We start from the raw sequence: 19,127 nt of genomic DNA on the forward strand, positions 1-19,127 counted from the left end.
ACTTTAATAATTAAAATAATAATAATAATAATTTTTTTTAACCTTTATCTCCAAAAATATTTCTAGATAATTTAGTATATATGTAAAATATCTCCAACAATAGTATCGTTTGGGTGGAGATATTTTATGAATAATAATAATTATTATTATTATAGTACTATCACATGATAATCATAATTTAAAATTACAAAATATATCACATCATTTTAATCTTGTCACCTTTCTAAACAATGTAATGTTATATTTTTGTGTTGAGATTACATTAATGTAAGATTACAACAACGTAATATTACAGTGTAATGTAACATCACAACGAACCAAACGCCTTTTAAGGGTTTAGGGAATGGGATGGGATTCAGGTAGTAGCTTAGGAAATTTATAACTATTTCCTAAAAAAAAAAAAAAGGTCCTAAGTGTCTCATATTCCACTTTGTGTTTATTCTAAACTGAGCTCTTGTGTATGTAGACTACAAGCTAAAAATGTAATTAAAGTGGAACCTCAATAAAACCTTAAGTAAATCTACTTTAATTTTAGGGGAAAGTTAACATATACCATAAGGGCATTGGTTTAAAAAAAAATTAGAATTTTTTTATGGGAAAAGAAAAAACTAATTAACTTTTTTGACAGTTTTTTATATTTCTCATAAAAGTGGTATTAAAAATTTCATAAAATGACCCATTAACAAATACCCTAAAGGCATTAATTAACAAAACCCTTAATTTTATGCCAAGTACCTTAAATTAGATTTCATTTTGGCTCCAATTTTGTACCTAGTATTCCTCCAATTTGAAATTACTTATGGCCTATCTATATATATAAGTAAAGCACAAACCTTTGATGAGGTTTTTCCATTTAGCATGTTTAGAGCATCTAGTGCTTAATTTTACAACATAAGAATTTAGCACTAGAAGTTCTAAAATAATTTAAATAAACCCCAAAATCTCTTAAGTAACCATAATACTCCTCAAACCTCTAATTTACTTTTGGTCATTTTGGATGTTCTTTTTTTTTTTTTTGGGGGGGGGGGGGGGGGGTGTGTATTTTGAACACTTGAAGGGTTTGTGGGTAGATATTTGGTCATTTTGAAAATTTCAAGGTTGTTTAGTCATTTTGGATGTTATGGGGTATTTAAGTTAATTTAGAGGTTTTATGAATATTTTGGTCATTTTAGAGGTTTTGGGTGTATTTCTATGATTTTAAGATCTTTCAAAAGTATTTTAATCATTTTTGGAAGTATTGTGATCATGTTAGTGGATTGAAGTGTACTTTATTTATTTGAGAGATTATGGATGTATTTCGATTACTTTAATGGCTTTAGGGGTATTTTTGTCAATTTCAGAAGTATTTGGGTATTATTGTTGATGTCAAAGTATTTTGCTCATTTTGGAAGCTTTGGGGAGTGTGTTAATTGTTTTGATAGCTTCAAGAGTGTTTTTGTTATTTTGGATATTTCAAAGGTTTTTTTTTTTTTTTGGCCATTTAAGAGAGTTTGGATTATTGACTATTGGGAGAAGTTAATGATCTTAAGAGTTATCCAATAGGTTAATACTTAATACTCACTTTAATAATAAGTAATAAATGGATTAAATGGGCATATTAATACATATGTATGTATAATAGGTGGATTTAAATGGATTAGTGGGTTTAGGTAAGGTGACTCAAAAAAATGTATTTCTTCAAAATTACTTTTAAACTCTTTTTAAAATTTTAAAAAGTCAAACTGGGTAACTCTATCAACAAGTTATTAAAATCATATCCATCCATCTTAGAAATGAGTTGATTAGATTTTATTACTTCATCATCATTCAAATAAATTCTAATTAAATTATTGAGGACACGCGTGACCAATTTGAGCTACTCACTTCAAAATGGATTGATAAAATTTTAGACACTTAATGGTCAATTCATTCTAAGAACCTTGAGGATTTTATAACTCTAGTTCCCCTCTCACCCCTTTTAAACAAAGGATGAAAAGATTGGTAGGTGTTAGAGGGGTGTTCCATTAGAAAAATCTATTATGTGTGGGTCTTTGAGTGTGCATGCCATTTCAGACATTCAGAATAAGAAGGGAACTGCTAATTGCTAATTGCTGATTGCTATGCCTCAATTGTCTAGGCGCACATGAAGCAAGAGAAGAAAAAAAAAATATATCCTCATTCTGCACGCACTAGGTTATTACCTAAAGGAATTTCATGGAGGTGGTCCCAAGATGTTAGCGAGAAGTTTCGAACCCAGAATCTCATAGATTTCATAAAGTCTTAAAAACTACTAAATCAACCCTTTCAAGTTATAAAAAATAATTATTAATAACACAAGCTAAGGTTTTGAATTCTGAAATCACATAGGTTACTTAAAAGTCTCAAATGTCTTTATTTAGTGAGCAGTGAGTCTAGTGACTTCCGTAGAAGTCTCAACCAAGAGATGATTAAGAATTCCACACCTCAAACCTGTTTGCAACAGCATTAATCAACCTTCTTCCACCATTTAGATTACCAATTCTTTGAACTTTGAAGTTGACATTGTAGAAAATTGGCTAACAAGTTAGCCATAGCCATAGCCATATCCAGCAAAAAACAGGTAGCAGCATCACTTTCAACTGCCCCATATTGTTGGACTTGAAAAAGCGAACGTAGTATTCTCACCAACCCCTCGGTTGCGTTTTCGTGAGCAGATGTGGCCGCTACTTTTTTTTTTTTTTTATAGATTCTCACCTATTTGTTGCAAAAAAATTGGTACCACATTTTTAATCTGGTAGTTGTCAGCACTCAGCAACTTGTCAATTGTACTTTAGGCAAAAGAGATTGCAACTCAAAGATATAAATATATATATATATATATATATATATATATATATATATATATATATATATAAGAGGGTTGATTAATTAGGTCGTGTATTAGTTTATTTTCCCCTTCTCCTTTTCAGTTTTTCTTCTCTCCAACCCAGCACCAAACACCGGCCCATTTGTTTGTATTGTCTTAGATACAATCCGCTTTGCAATATATGGCATAGTTGATCATGTACAAAAAGTTTTGTATCGTAAATGCTCATGAATTATAAGATACAGTGTTTTAAAATGTTGATAGTGTACAAAAAGTTCTGAATCATATAATACATAAAAATAAATAAATAAAAGTTTTAAAATGATTTTGTTTTATAAGGTTAAAATTTGTACTTTTATTTGAATCTAATAAGTTGTTAAACTTGTTTTTAACACAAATTATTAGGTTATTTAGCTAATAAAAGAACTTGTTCATAAGTTTTTTTTCCCTCTTTCTCCTACAAAATTTGAATTACACACTTACACTTTACTTTAATATTTATAAATTTATTTTTTATACTATGAATTAGGTATTAACTAACAATATAATTTTTTTTTTTATATATAATTCTAGGAAACTAGAACCCCAAGAAGAAATCTTTTTTAAAATAAAATTATTAAAATAAAGAACAAGAAGAGATAGTAAATGTTTATGATGATGAAGAAAATTTCAATGAAGAAATAAGTTTGCTAATTGATGAACATGATGATAACATTTACTTAGATGGAGTTGATTAGGCAATATGATGAGAAAAATTATTATTTTGGATCATTTGTAATGTATTATCACTTTTGAGTTCAATCAATTTGAATGTGTATGTTATAAACACATCCTAGTTTGATTTATTTAATTGGTTTGTTAAATATTATTACATAAGTGATAAATAAATTAGCCATTAGTTGAATATATTCAACATTTATAATGAATATACACTTTATATAGGTATACCTATAATTTTTTTTTTTATAAATTTTAATAAATATCTGTGCATCTTACGATACATAATATAATATGATACACAATACAGAAAAATATTGATTCATGATAAGATTCACGGTTTGACAACTACGATATATGGTAACGTGAGAGGTGATATCTTTTGTAATAGTCATGTACAAAGCCCTCTCATATGAAGGTGGATTTTACGTTTATGGAATCCACACCTATTTAAAATGGGTGTTGTATATAACCATTATATATGATAATAATTCATAATATAATGCATCTACGAATATCTTGAATGTTCACCTAATGTGTCTTTAGCATTGGGTCATAATTGGGCAAAAAATAGTTCACAAAGTAAGTTTGGTGGCATGACATAGCCTATAAAAGTTATGCCAAGTTGCCAAACCTCTATGTATCTAATTATAATGAGAGGGGAGAGTTCAAAATACAAAGTTCTTTCATGGGACTGCTACACAAAGGAAGAGGAGGAATTTCATTAAGGGTTTGCGTGATGGGAATGGGGATTGGCAGGAGGATGAGGGAGTTTTCTCGGCTCTCCTTACTGATTTTTATACTCATCTCTTCACTTCTTCAAATCCACGTGATTTTGACAGGGTTTTGGATGGGGTTGAAGCTGTGGTAACTGAGACTATGAGTGAAGATCTTATGAGACCTTTTACCAGTGAGGAGGTGGGAGTGGCAATCAAGGAAATGGCTCCGCTCAAAGCTCCTGGTCCAGATGGTATGCCGCCCTTGTTTTATCAAACTTATTGGACTGATATAGGCATGGATGTTACTCAGGCTGTTTTATCTTGTCTAAATTCGAGGTCCATTCTCAGGTCTATAAACCATACCTTTATCACTTTGATTCCTAAAGTTCACAATCCTGAAAGAGTTTCGGATTTTAGACCCATAAGTTTGTGCAATGTGATTTATAAGATCATCAGTAAGGTGATTGCCAATCGCCTCAAGCCTTTGCTTAATACCATTATTTCTGAGACCCAGAGTGCCTTCATTGCTGATAGATTGATTACAGATAATATTTTAATTGCTTTTGAATCTTTGCATCATATGAAGAATAGCTGCACAGGGAAGAAAGGTTTTATGGCTATGAAGTTAGATATGAGCAAGGCTTATGATCGGGTAGAATGGGTGTTTCTTGAAAAAATTCTCCTCAAGATGGGATTTCCGCCTGCTTGGGTGGCTTTGATTATGGAATGCGTAACCACTGTATCATACTCTATTCTTGTGAACGGTGAACCAAAGGATTTGATTGTTCCTTCTAGAGGTCTAAGACAGGGTGATCCTCTTTCTCCTTATTTGTTCCTCTTTTGTGCTGAGGGTTTGAACGCACTCTTAAGGAATGCTGCATCAAAAGGAGACATACAAGGTTTCTCACTTTGTAGAAATGGGCCTAAACTAACTCATCTTTTCTTTGCAGATGACTGCTTAATTTTTTGCAGGTCTACTTTAGAAGAATGCAATAAAGTTCAAGAGCTATTGGCCTACTATGAGGTAGCTTCGGGGCAAGTGATCAATAAAGAGAAAACCACTCTTTGCTTTAGTAGAAACACAGATGAGGCGACTCAGGAAGCTCTAAAAGTGGCCCTTAATGTCCCTGCTATTAGACATTATGAGAAATATTTAGGCTTACCTTCTTTTGTTGGAAGGAACAGGACGGCATGTTTCACTCAAATCAAAGAAAGGATATGGGGCCGTATGCAAGGATGGAAGGAAAAGTTGTTATCTCAAGCAGGGAGGGAGGTTATGATTAAGGCAGTGGTTCAATCTATCCCAATCTATTCAATGAATGTGTTCAAGCTCCCGATGGGCCTCTGTAAAGATATTGAAGCCATGATTCGCAAGTTTTGGTGGGGAAGTGGTGATGCGAAGAAAATTCAGTGGGTTAAGTGGAGTTCTTTATGCTCTTCAAAATCAATTGGAGGTATGGGGTTTCGGGATTTCCAAAAGTTTAATAATGCGTTGTTGGCTAAACAAGTGTGGCGCTTTCTTCATCATCGAGAATCCCTTCTTTTCAAAGTGTTTAGTGCTAAATATTTTCCGAATGGGAATATTCTTGAGGCCTCAGTTCATCCTAAATGTTCTTATGCTTGGCGGAGTATTTTACAAGCTCGTGGGGTTATTGAGAAAGGGGCAATATGGAGGGTTGGCAATGGCCAATTGATTGATGTGTGGCATCATAGGTGGCTTCCTGATTTGAACCACAGCAAGATCATTTCTCCAAGAGCTAGTTCATCAGTTCAGTGGGTCTGTGACTTATTCCTCCCTGACACTAGAATTTGGGACCCGGGTCGCCTAGCGAGTTGCTTTCTTCCGTGGGAGGCAGATATGGTGCGTAGGATTCAGGTTTGTGAGGATGGGGCTGAAGATACTATGATTTGGCCTCTAACCAATGACGGTGAGTATAGTGTCAGGAGTGCTTACCGGATGTTGGTTTCTGCTGAAGTTTCTCTTATGCCGAGCTCATCAACTTCAGACGAAAATGGTCTGGTTTGGAAGAAGATTTGGAAGATCCGGACACCAAATAAGATAAGGCATTTCATTTGGCGCGCTGCAAGGGATTCTTTACCAACAAAACAAAACCTGCTGGCTCGGCACCTCCCAATCAGTCCGATGTGTGCTGGCTGTGATGACCACACGGAAACAACCTTACACTGTTTATGGCTGTGCGATCAATCTCGCTCGGTCTGGACGTCAATCCCAGAGTTCCGCTCGCTGGTTCTGAAGAAGTGTCGGACTTTCTTTGAATTATTAAGGGAGCTTTTCAGTGGTGGATCAAGTTTCAGGATTGCTTTCTTTGCCACGGTGGCTTGGTGTTTATGGCAACGTCGAAATCGGTTACGAGAACGACAACCTGTCTGGCCGCTGCATGAGCTGGGTGATCAGGCCAAGGCGTTGGTGATGGAATATGAGGAGGTGAATTGGCGGGAGCAGAGTGTGTCTATTCCACGGCCTAGAGTGCGTTGGTCTCCACCACCTGCAGATTGGTACAAAGCAAACTTTGATGCTGCTTTTTCCAAAGAATCGGGGTCAGCTGCGATTGGTGTTGTGTTTAGAGATCAGGCTGGGCAAGTCATTGCTGCTCTATGCCAGAATTTGGGCCAGGTTCAATCGGTGGATATGGCTGAAGCTTTGGCAGCTCGGAGGGCAGTGATTTTTGCAAGGGAGCTGAGTTTGTTTAATATTATAGTTGAAGGTGATTGTCTCCACGTTATTCAGGCTTTGCAGCGTCCAGATCCTTGTATTCTTTTATTTGGGCATATCATTGATGAGACTAAGAGGATGGGCCAACTGTTGAGAGGCTGTAGGTTTCAGCATGTTAGGCGGGAAGGGAATAGCTTAGCGCATAGCCTAGCTAAAAAAGCAGTTTTAACTGCAGATGCAGAGGTTTGGGTAGAAGCTCTACCTGAGGAGGTGGTTGATGTATTTCAATCTGATTGCTCCTGAGTTTGTTTGGTTGTTTTTTTTCTGTAGTTTGTTTTTTTAATAAAATTTCGCTTACCTTTTTCTCAAAAAAAAAGGTTGAAAACACCTTGAAATATCACTTGAATAAAAGAGAAAAGTTAACAAATACTCTAAAAGTATTAGTTTAAGAACTATTTTTTTTTTTTTTTTTAATAATGGAGAAGAAAAAAAAAAACTAAATTTTTTGACAACTTTTTTTATTTTTCATAAAAATAGAATAAAAAATTTCCCTAAAATAACCTATTAACAAATGCCTGGAAAACTACTGCAATACGAGGGATCATTGTATTCTGATCATTGTCTTAAATAAGTACGTTAGACCTTCGAAGCAGACCAAGCCCAGCCTTGTCTAATAAAGTAGGCCTTATGGGTAATATGCTTGAGCTTATATTCAGCCCAATATTTTATTTTGGGCTATGCTTTTGTCCACTAGTATTTACCAGCTCTCCCAAGGCTATAGTACAATTAAATGAAACCTTTATAGGCTTTATCCCATGTTTAGCCCAGCTTAGAAGCCATTTAAATTTTTTTTAAGAAACAAACGGTTAAACACACACTTAATTACTCTTTCAACAAACTCAAACGCATTACTTAATATAAAGTACCATTACAAAATGACCTAACTCTTGTAGTAGTAGAGTGGAGCTTTAACCAATGAGAAAAAGTTACACTCAAACAATATGAGACAAGATTACCTTATATATAGGATTTATAAAAACCTTTTTTTTTTTATGTATGATTTAATTTTATCCAACTTATTTTTTTCTTCAAAAAGTAAATGAAATACAATTACTGCCCACTCTTAGATTCTTCTAGAGGCACCACTATGGTCTCTTTTCTGATGTTTTCTCTTAATTCAATGACACGAGTATTATATATACTAGATTGTAACCCGTATTTATATATATAAACATTCAACAATAATGATGATGATATGGTGTTACCTAGGTGAATGAAGTGGTCATCTTAGTTTTTATGCAAAGAATTATGAATTGATAACTTGACACCAAAATTAAGTAAATAAATTGCACACACATGAGGCAAAATTATAAAATAATTAGAAACTATTTTAGCTCTAATCTAGATTCTAAGTGTACTTTAAATTTAATATAATATATATCACTCGGTGGTAGCTGGAGCTACAAAACAAGTTATATAGATTCATAATCAATCTAAAGTCCTTCACTGCCAAATGGGATTTTCAGCATTAGTTTTCAAGTCTTTTGTTGCTTACTAGTCACCTAGATCAAGCCTTCTAGCTTTCCTAGCTAACTCTGAGAACTCTAGTCTCTTTGTTTTGATTAGTTGTTCTCTGCTCAGTTTCTTTTTCTTCTAGCCCATAGTCCTAAATCATAAATATGCTTAATACCATAAGGTTTATAGTACATATATAGATACACTTAGGCCCTGTTAGTGAAATGGATCTAATGCTAAACCCCGTTTAGTTAATAGTATATACGTGTTTTATATTTTTTTATTTTTTATTTAAAAAAAAAAAACGTGTTCTATACTTTTGATTATTAAAAAAAGTGTATTTTTAAGATGATTTTGCGGAAGTTTAAAGAAATCACACACAATACTCTCTTGATAGAACAAAAAACTAAAATGCTAACTCCTGGTAGTAAATCTCGAGTCCACAAGGGGGTTTCCCTAAATCCACAAGGAGAAGAAAACTAGAATCCACCAGAGAAATAATTTGATAATAGTCTGATTTGTCTCAACGGCTACAAAACATATAAATACTGAGAAAAATGTCTAAAAACCTTAATTCGCATTAATTATGCGATTAGGTGACAAAATACCGAAATTTACCAAAAATGGCAAAATTGAGTTAAATGCAGAATCATAAACTGCTGACCTTAAAGATTGTCTCAAAACAAACGGGACTTTATTCTGACTTTTAAACTAAAAGTTATTAAAGAAAAATGAATATTACTATAAATAGCAAAAACACTGTTTTCAGGGCCTTAGTGAAGGAATTCGCCTAAATTTTGACCTTTTCCTTTTAACCTACCAAATTTCATGCAATTCCATCATTGTCACCTCGATGGCCTCTACTGGCACCCTCATTTGATCTTGCGTTGTGACTTCTTACACCCCTGCTACTCCAGGAAAGCATATAATATATGTTCTACATCATAAGAATATTTTAGTTCTCATATGGTAAACAAATTTTTTTTCTTTCTAAATAACTGTATATGTATACTATACAAAATAGTACATGTACCATTAACAATGAAACTCGTAAAATTAATTAGTACCAGTGAGTTGTGAGTTCTAGTTAGTTAACTGGTAAAATCTCTATTATCAAATAAAAAATCTAGAATTTAAACCCTGCATATTTCAAAAATAATTAGTGTCTTGACCTAATAATAAAAAATAATCATTATTAAGTGGACGTCATAAGTTGAAATTATATCAATTTTATATAAAAAAAAAAATAGATAAATTAATGTACTTGCCACTTGGCATGAAGAAGCACTGTGATTATGGTGGCCTAATTTTTATTGCTACGTTTATCATGCCGCTTGCTAGTAGCTGAATAGCGATGTCCACGATTGAACTAATTACCTAAAATTTCCCAAATTTAAGGAGGTCCCATAGCATATGCATATGCATATGAATATGATAAACGTGTGTATTTGTAATGCCTTCTTTGCATATATGAGCGAGAATTCTCAACATGTCACTTCATTCACCTATGACTCATAAATTCTAGCTCTCAATTGTATTTTTCTCTCCAAAAAAAAAAATTCTCAATTATATTTCCTTTTCGTATCAAACTATCTTCTTTTTTTTTTTTTTTTTTGTCTTAGTAGTTATATTTCCTTTTCGTATTGAACTATCTTTTTTGGTCTTAGTTAAAAATGGTCCCCATTTCATTTTGTTCAACTAGTTTTTCATATTTATCATTCAAATTTTACTCCAAAAAAAAATAATAATAATAATAAAAATCATTACAAAACAGATTAACAGCTACATTTTTACTATACTAACGGTTTGTTTGATTGGGCATTTTTGGAGATTAAAATGTCGTTTTCAAAACTCAAAACTCTGTTTTGTAATCACAAGTCTTCATAAGTTTTTACAAGCGCTCATTTAAAACTTAAAACATAGTTTTTAAACAGTTTATACAAAAAAAAACGGTAAATTGTATATTACAATGAACTTAATGTCAAATATTCATACAAAGCTAACTAAATCTTAAACTAACCATATATGTTAAACTATGGTTAATATACTTGCAATACAAGTCGTATATTTTACTTAATTGCATACTAAATTTTGAGCTTGGACCTTAAATTAGGATTGGGTTTGATATCTTTTTAACATTTTTTTTATCGTTTGGTCAATTGGGTATTGTCTCTATCTTAAAAGTCACCACCCATTCACCCTTTTAAAATACTAATGGAGACAAACACGACAGCGACTAAGCCAAATCGATATGTTGCTGGGCAATTCTCAGAAAGTTAGTAAGAAATTAACACCTTGTAGATTTTCGTCAGTGTCCTGACTCAATTGCTTCCTGGCTTCTTAGAAGAGAAGGCTGCGAATCTTCCATAGTTTATACTTTTTCCAACAAAAAGCAATGTTCCAATGCATGCACCTTCTGCCTCAGCTGAAACTTGGTTGCCAAGCAGTACTAAGCTACTAAGAAATTGACGACGAGGCATGCGTACATTTACTAAGTCAAACTCATAATTTTTTCTCTCATTATATAATATATATATATATATATATATATATATATATATTACTAAGTCAAACTTAACAATTTTCTCAAAAAAAAAAAAGTCAAACTTAACAAATTCCTCAAAAAAAAAAAAAAAAAAAAAGTCAAACTTAACAAATTCCAGCAAAGAGGATGTGCTGGCAATGCAAATTGGTCTAAGGCAATTGGCCAAAATTTTGGTGTGCCGAAACCATTCTCAACTGGTCATATCATCACATCTAGTAGTGGGTCAAGTTGGCCAATGGCTAAGTTTGAAGACTCAAATGTGAAATAACGAACCTTCTTAAAAAAACGCGGCTTAAAAAACGCGGCCCAAGGCCCCCGCGTTTTGTAGTGAGAAAATCACTATCATATCGATTTTGTGCAAAAGTTTTGAAAAGCAAATTTGAAAATATTTTAATGAATTCAGCTTCAAATTAATGCACGCTGCAAGCAACTTATTTCTCAATCTTTTTGTCATAACTCAAGAGCAATAAATTAATTAAATTAAGTAATTTAAGAGCAATAATTACTTTTTCTTTTTTAGTTTGTTTTAAAATATATTTCAAGTCCTTGACCACTTTTTCTAGATACTTAGTGAGCACTCAATTATGTGGCAACAGCTTCACAATAATCTTTATTTATTTATTTTTAATAAGTAGGATGAGTTTATTAAAATAATATGCAGGTTCAAACCTCAAAGTGGACGAAGACAACAAAGGGAAGTCGTTTCATCATCATCCTTATAAAAGAGATAGATTGTGATCCCCAAGTTAATGAAAATGAGCCTAACGGGTTACACAATGAGCAAACTTATTAAAAGATTGGGAAATTAAATTCGGATGTCTAACTTCACATTAATCTTTACATAGCCCAACAAAATATATATATATATATATATAAACAAATTAATTAATTAAACAGATTTTAACAGATTTTAAGGAGACAACAACTCCATAATTTATATGGCAACAGTTTCACATGCAACCTTATTATACTTTTTATATATTTTATTATTAATATTTGTATCCAATATGGGACGTGGTAATATCTCACCTATAAATCTATAATATTATTGAACAGAATCGTAAGCTATATTTAACTTATTTTAAAACTAATATTCTTTTTAGACTCAAAACCTAAAAAAAAAAAAAAAAAAAACATTAAACTAATACTGTAGTATTTGATAGAGAACCAATCTACTTTTTGACCAAGCCTACAAACATAAAAATCAAACTTGTTGACAAGGCACTCCATTTTTATACAAGTATCATCATTCCTGACAACTGACCCATTACCTTGCAATTTCACGTAACCTTGTGATAAACACAAGCCTCCTCTCTTTCGCAGTATATAAATATAATCGACCCCTCTTATATATCCTATACCTAATCATTCAAACTCTGCAACACATCCACATATATCCTTACCAAAAACAGAAAGCTTTGCAATTAATACAAACCTTTTCAACTACTCACATCCTTAATTAGAGCGTGTTTCATGCAATTCTCTAACATGGGCAAAGACAGCAAGTTATCCTTGTTAACACGCTTGAAGAGAGCAGTGAAGAACGTAAGGTTTCTGTTAGATTTTAACATGAGCCGGTGGCGTCTAGCATCGGTGCTTGGCCACGCTTCTTCTTCGAGCAAACGAATAAGCTTCAATGATCGACCGGGCTTGAGGGCAGTTTGTGATGATGATACAATAGATTTTGAAGACTCTGTAGGGTGTTCAGTAGCCTCTTCAAGATCAGGGATTCAGAGGACTATAAGCTGTCCATCCGAAGATGATGTTGATAAGAGAGCAGATATGTTTATTGCTAATTTCTATCATCAACTTCAGATAGAGAGACAAATTTCACTAGAGCTTCAATATTGCCGGGGAAATAGCTTCAAGTTAATCTCTCCATGATTGATAATTTTTTGGTTGTTTTGGGGTGTTTTATATTTATTTATTGATTCATTCATTTTTTTGGGACTTTGATTATTGTTTGTTTGATGAAGCCTTTGATTTTTAGAAAAAGGGGCCTCTAGAGTGAATTTGCTACAGTGTTTTTTATTTTGTAGTGCCTGTTGTAAAATTCCAAGAGCGTTCTTTCCTTCGTTCTTTCATGACTTTTATGTAATATAATGAGAAACGCATCAATTCTTTGTAAATTTTCCTTCTTCTATATTGAGAATAATACAAATTTTCTAATTTATTTATTTTTTATTTTTCCTTCCGGCTCTTTAGTCTGATTCAACTTCTTTATGAATCTTTCTCAAAAAAAAGAAAAAAAAAAAATTTCTTTATGAATAGTAGTTACTAGAAGAAGCGAAAAACTGACCTTAAAGTTTGTTGGTTATAACATTCAGTGTATCCAATGTAGAGGCTAGCTAGTGATTGCGATTGGGTTTACTTTCTTGGTTTTTTTTTTTTTTTTTTTTTTTCCCTAATGGAACATTATTACATCGAATAACAAAAGCTAAGCACAAGCTTTATCCTTAATGCAACCTAATACAGTACATTTGACACATAATTTCTCCGCCAACAATATTAGAGAGAGAGAGAGAGAGAGAGAGAGAGAGAGAGATGAAACCACGAAAGAGAAAGGGAGATAGGACGAGTGTAAGAATCATAACAAACATATATATATATATATATATATATATCATGTATTTTTTAGGTTAGAAAATACTAAAACTAGTACCAATTTTATTAATTTTTAAAAATTTTCCTAACCAATATAGCAATAAATGTTATTGGCTTTGTGCCACTTTAATTACTAATAAATGATGTCGCAAAAACCTGAAAAAAGAACACATGATGCTCTCTTAATAGAACAAAAACTAAACTATTAGTTTAAAAAAGGATTTCTCTAAATTCACAAGGAAACGAAAATTGGAGTCCACCAGAAAAATAATTTGACAATAAGTCTTTTTTTATTGATAATAGTCTAATCTGCCTTTGACGACTACAAAACATATAAATAATGAGAAAAAAACATCTAAAACTCTAATTCGCACTAATTACGCAATTATGTGACAAAATACCGAAATTTACCAAAAATTGCAAAATTGAGTTAAATGGGGAATTATAAACTACTGACCTTAAGGGTCGTCCCAAAACAAGCGGGACTTTATTCTAACTTTTGAGTAAAAAGTTATAAAGAAAACAAAAATTACTATAAACAGCAAAATTTCAGTTTTCGAGATAAAGGAATTAGCCATTTTTAGGAAGTACCTCGTGGTAAAGCGAAGACTATTGTTCAGAAGGCCTTTTCACTTCAACCTGTCAAATTTCATGCAATTCTGACTCTGTAATCCATGATTTCTACTAGTGCCTTTTTGCCTTGTGTGTTGATTTCAAGCACGCATGAGATTCCAAGAAGGTCATGACGGTCTATTCTACATTAGTAAATAAATATTAAGATTACATTTTTTATGATTAGTGATATATTAGTTTGTAAGATTTATTTTGTAAAATTTGTAATATCACTTGGATAACACTTTTAGGTTTCTAGTTATGACATTATTTTCGTGATTATTGGCATGTAACCTTTGGTTTTCATAATGGGGAAGTAGTTGTCACTCAAATATGGTGCTCAGCCGTTGGTACTCAAACTTGATGCTCAGGATGCTACTTTGAGCTTGGATTGTTCTCTAGTTGAGATTTTTCCTATGCGACCTCTTTAGATGGTCTTTCTTTTTAGTAAACAATAATACTTATTAGAATACACACGAAAACAGTAATACTAGTATTTTAAACCAGATTTATAATACATTACATAACTAGAGTACAACTACAAAAGGGCCTAACATTTGTAGTTGTAGATAAGGTCATATTGTTCTGAGTGATGACGTGGCATCAATATATGGTCTTTTTCTTATTATGTATACTTTTGTTTTCCATATCACCATACATTACACAAAAATAGAAAATTGATTATAGAAATGATTTGCATTTTAAAAACTATGTTTTGTGGAAATTTTAGATCTTATTTCCATTTTAGTTATAGTTTGTTAAAGTTATTTGACTTGAATGGTTGTAATAAGTTGTATATTAATCCTATGATAGACCATCCATTAATAGGGATATTTGATGTTTCATCTATTTTTGCTAATTGGTCAATTAAATTATTTTGAATGTTTAAGGTAAAAAAACAGAGGACTAGTGGCTTACTTGAACCTGTCACGAGTTATGCAGAAACCATTCTCAATTGATCATCACAGCTGGTAGTGGGTCAGGTTTGGAAGGGTTGGAAGCCTTTGAATGGTTAAGTTTGGAGCCTCAAATATGAATAATTTATACCCAACCTGCTTTAAACAGCAGATCACTGTTGAACCACTAAATTGTTTTGAAAAGCAAATTCGAAAAAGAATATTCTAAATGAGTTAGCTTCAAGGCAACTTGCCTTTGATACTTTTTGAGTCACTAATTGAATAAACAAAAAAAAAACAAAAAAAACTATTGATGAGTCTTTGGCTCTTTTTATATAGTTAATAGATATACCAACTTACATAAATATTTAAAAGAAAAAAGAAAAAAAAAAAAAACACAAACCGATAATTGAAAAAAAAAAAAAAAAAAACTTTAGGCACTGTAGAAATTAACGTTAAAATGTTGTGGATTTAGCATTTTTTTTATTTGATCTATAAGAAACTGAGATCTTAACAACTGTGAAAATATTGTGATAACAATAAATATTGTAACATTTTCTCAAAACATTTATTTTTAGTTGTGGTTGGTCACAGTCTCATATTTTATGTTTTATTTCGACTTGTAAAAAATTGACAAGTCAATAATTATGAAAATATTGTGAAATTTGTTGTGTCGGTATAAAAATATATACACAAACTTACATAAATATTTAAAAGGAAAAAAAAAAAACACAAACCGATTATTGAAAAAAAAAAATGTAGCTACTGTAGCTACAGTGCCACTTGGCACTATAGTTACTGTTCAAAAGTACTTGGGAAAAAAATGACTCACAAAACCAAAGCACTGTAACTACAGTATTTTAGCGCATTCGCGCACATCAATAATTGTGAAAATATTGTGAATATATATACCAGCTTACATAAATATTTAAAAGGAAAAAAAAAAAAAAAAAAAAAAACCAAAAATGTAGCTATTGTAGCTATAGTGCCACTTGGCACTGTAGTTACTGTTCAAAACTTGGGAAAAAAAAGTGGCTCACAAACCAAAGCATTGTCACTACAGTGATTTAGCACGAATACCGTGCCAGTTGAATAAACCAAAAATACTACACAATAAGTATTGTAACATTTTCTCAAAAGATTTATTTTTAGTTGTGGTTGGTCACAATCTCATATTTTATTATTTTATTATTTTATTTTGGCTTGTAAAAAATTGACACGTCAATAATTGTGAAATTTGTTGTGTCAGTATAACAATATATATACCAACTTACATAAATATTAAAAAAAAAAAAAAAACTTTAGGCACTGTGGCTACTATGCTAGTTGAATAAACCAAAAGCACTATACAATAAGTGTTGTAACATTTTCTCAAAACATTTATTTTTAGTTGTGGTTGGTCACAATCTCATATTTTATTTCGACTTGTAAGAAATTGACACGTCAATAATTGTGAAAATATTGTGAAATTTGTTGTGTCAGTATAACAATATATATACCCGCTTACATAAATATTTAAAAGAAAAAAAAAACACAAACTGATTACTAAAAAAAAAAAAAAACTTTAGGCGTTGTTGCTATTATGCCAGTTGAATAAACCAAAAGCACTGCACAATAAGTGTTGTAACATTTTCTCAAAACATTTATTTTTAGTTGTGATTGATCGTAGTCTCATATTTTATTATTTTATTTCGACTTGTAAGAAATTGACATGTCAATAATTGTGAAAATATTGTGAAATTTGTTGTGTCAGTATAACAATATATATATCAGCTTACATAAATATTTAAAAGGAAAAAAAAAAAAAAAAAAAAAAAAAAAACAAACCAATTACTGGAAAAAAAAAATTGTAGCTACAGTGCCACTTGACACTATAGTTACTATTCAAAACTTGGGGAAAAAAAGTGGCTCACGAAACCAAAGCACTGTACAGTACTTTGGTGCATTCGCACATGTCAATAATTGTGAAAATATCATATCAGTATAACAATATATATACTAGCTTACATAAATATTTAAAAGGAAAAGAAAACACAAACCGATTATGAAGGGAAAAAAAATTGTAGCTATTGTAACTACAGTGCCACTTGGCACTATAGTTACTATTCAAAACTTGGGAAAAAAAATTGGCTCATGAAACCAAAGCACTGTAGCTACAGTGATTTAGCGCATTCGCACTTTTATATATATAGATAAAGCAAGTCAATTGAATTAATAAGTTATTATGCATTCTTTGTACTTACCCAAAATGCACATTAACCATGTTTCTTCTTTACATTGTTTTAAACCTGATTTCTAGTCATTGACCACTTAGTGTGTGTTTGACATTGATTATTTTTACCAATTTATTTTACTATTTAATTTATTTTTGCTATTATTTATGGGTCTTATTGCACTTTTTGATACTATTCATAGATCTCATTGTACTATTTCAGCTAACTTTTACCTTTATCTATAATACTTTTGACAAAAAGTTTTCAGTTTCAATAAAATAAGTAGATCCAAAATAGACCCTTAGACTAACAATACTTGAGCAACCGTGACATGGGTGAAAATTCAAAAATGGGTTGTGTTTGCTTTAAACTTTTTTTTTTTTTTAGTTATAATACAACGTAAGTAAAAACATGGTGTATAACATGATTTTCTCTTAAATAATTTTTTTTTTTAACAAATTTTAGGGAGACAACCACTCCATTATGTGGCAACTACTTGGCAATGTAACATGATTGTACTTTTTAAAAATTTATTTATATTTATTACTATTTTATTAACCATGGGACGTGGGAATATTAATTCACCTATAAACTATAATATTGTTTAGCAGTATCGTAAGCAGTATGCTGGAAGTTACATATATTTAACTTATTTTTGAAGTATAGGTATTAATAAACCAATAACAAAACTAGTACAATTAATTTGATAGAGATTTCTCAAAAAAATTTGATAGAGAATAATCAACTTTTTGACTCTTCTAAAGTTCTAACTTCTAACTCAATCTTCCGACTTTGTAAATGTCATCATCACACACGGTATACCATTTTCATACGCATCATCTCCTTTGACCAATGACACAGCACTCCCTATGGAGTATGGATATATCATATATGTAAGCTCTTTCGTAGTATATAAATTCCACATACCCCACTTATCGTATACCTTAAAACATTCCAATACATTTACCAAAAAAGTAAGAAAACTTTGCAACACATTACCATCCACAAACCTGACCTATATATATATATATATATATATATATATATATATATATATATATTATACAACTTTTTCCAACACAAGCTTATATAACTCTTGGTGTTTCATCTTTCATGCAATTCCACGACATGGGCAAAGACAAGTCTTCCTTGCTAACACGCCTAAAGAGGGCAGTGAAGAAGGTGAAGTTTCTGATAGATTTTAGCATGAACCGGTGGCATCTAGCTTCGGTGCTTGGCCGTGCTTCTTCGAGCAAACGAATAAGCTTCAATGACCGACCGGGCTTGAGGGCAGCTTGCGACGATGATACAATATATTCTGATGAATCAGGAGGCTCTTCATCAAGATCAGGGATTCAGAGGACTATGAGTTTTCCATCCGAAGAAGATGTTGATAAGAGAGCAGATATGTTTATTGCTAATTTCCATCGTCAACTTCAGCTAGAGAGACAAATCTCACTAGAGCTTCAATATTGCCGGGGAAATAGCTTCAAGTCAATCTCTCCTTGATTGATAATTTTTTGGTTCTTCGAGTGTTTTTTTTTTGGGACTTTGATTATTGTTTGTTTGATAGGGCCTTTGATTTTTAGAAAAGGGGCCTCAAGTGTGAATTTGCTGAAGTGTTTTTGATTTTGTAGTGCCTGTTGTAAAGTTCCAAGAGCTTTCTTTCCTTCTTTCTTTCATTACTTTTATATAATAGTGAGAAGGGCATCAATTCTTTGTAAATTTTCCTTCTTCTTCTTTTTGAGAATAATGTAATTTTTTTTTCCAATTTAATTATAATTTTAAGCTGAGTTTTTGGTTTTTTT

The 19,127-nt window shown here is 31.8% G+C and overlaps 1 protein-coding gene across 1 annotated transcript; it reads left to right on the forward strand.

Moving 5' to 3' along the window:
• Positions 1–18,272: 18,272 nt before the first annotated feature.
• Positions 18,273–19,127, forward strand: LOC126715803 (uncharacterized). Its single transcript, XM_050416597.1, has one exon. The coding sequence runs from the start codon at positions 18,433–18,435 to the stop codon at positions 18,826–18,828; it is 396 nt and encodes a 131-aa protein (XP_050272554.1). The 5' UTR covers positions 18,273–18,432; the 3' UTR covers positions 18,829–19,127.

This window comes from Quercus robur, chromosome 2, assembly GCF_932294415.1.
Source record: "Quercus robur chromosome 2, dhQueRobu3.1, whole genome shotgun sequence".
NCBI classification, from domain to species: domain Eukaryota; kingdom Viridiplantae; phylum Streptophyta; class Magnoliopsida; order Fagales; family Fagaceae; genus Quercus; species Quercus robur.

Coding starts and splice junctions, on each gene's coding strand:
- LOC126715803 (XM_050416597.1), top strand. CDS start 18,433: ATGCAATTCCACGACATGGGCAAAGACAAGTCTTCCTTGCTAACACGC.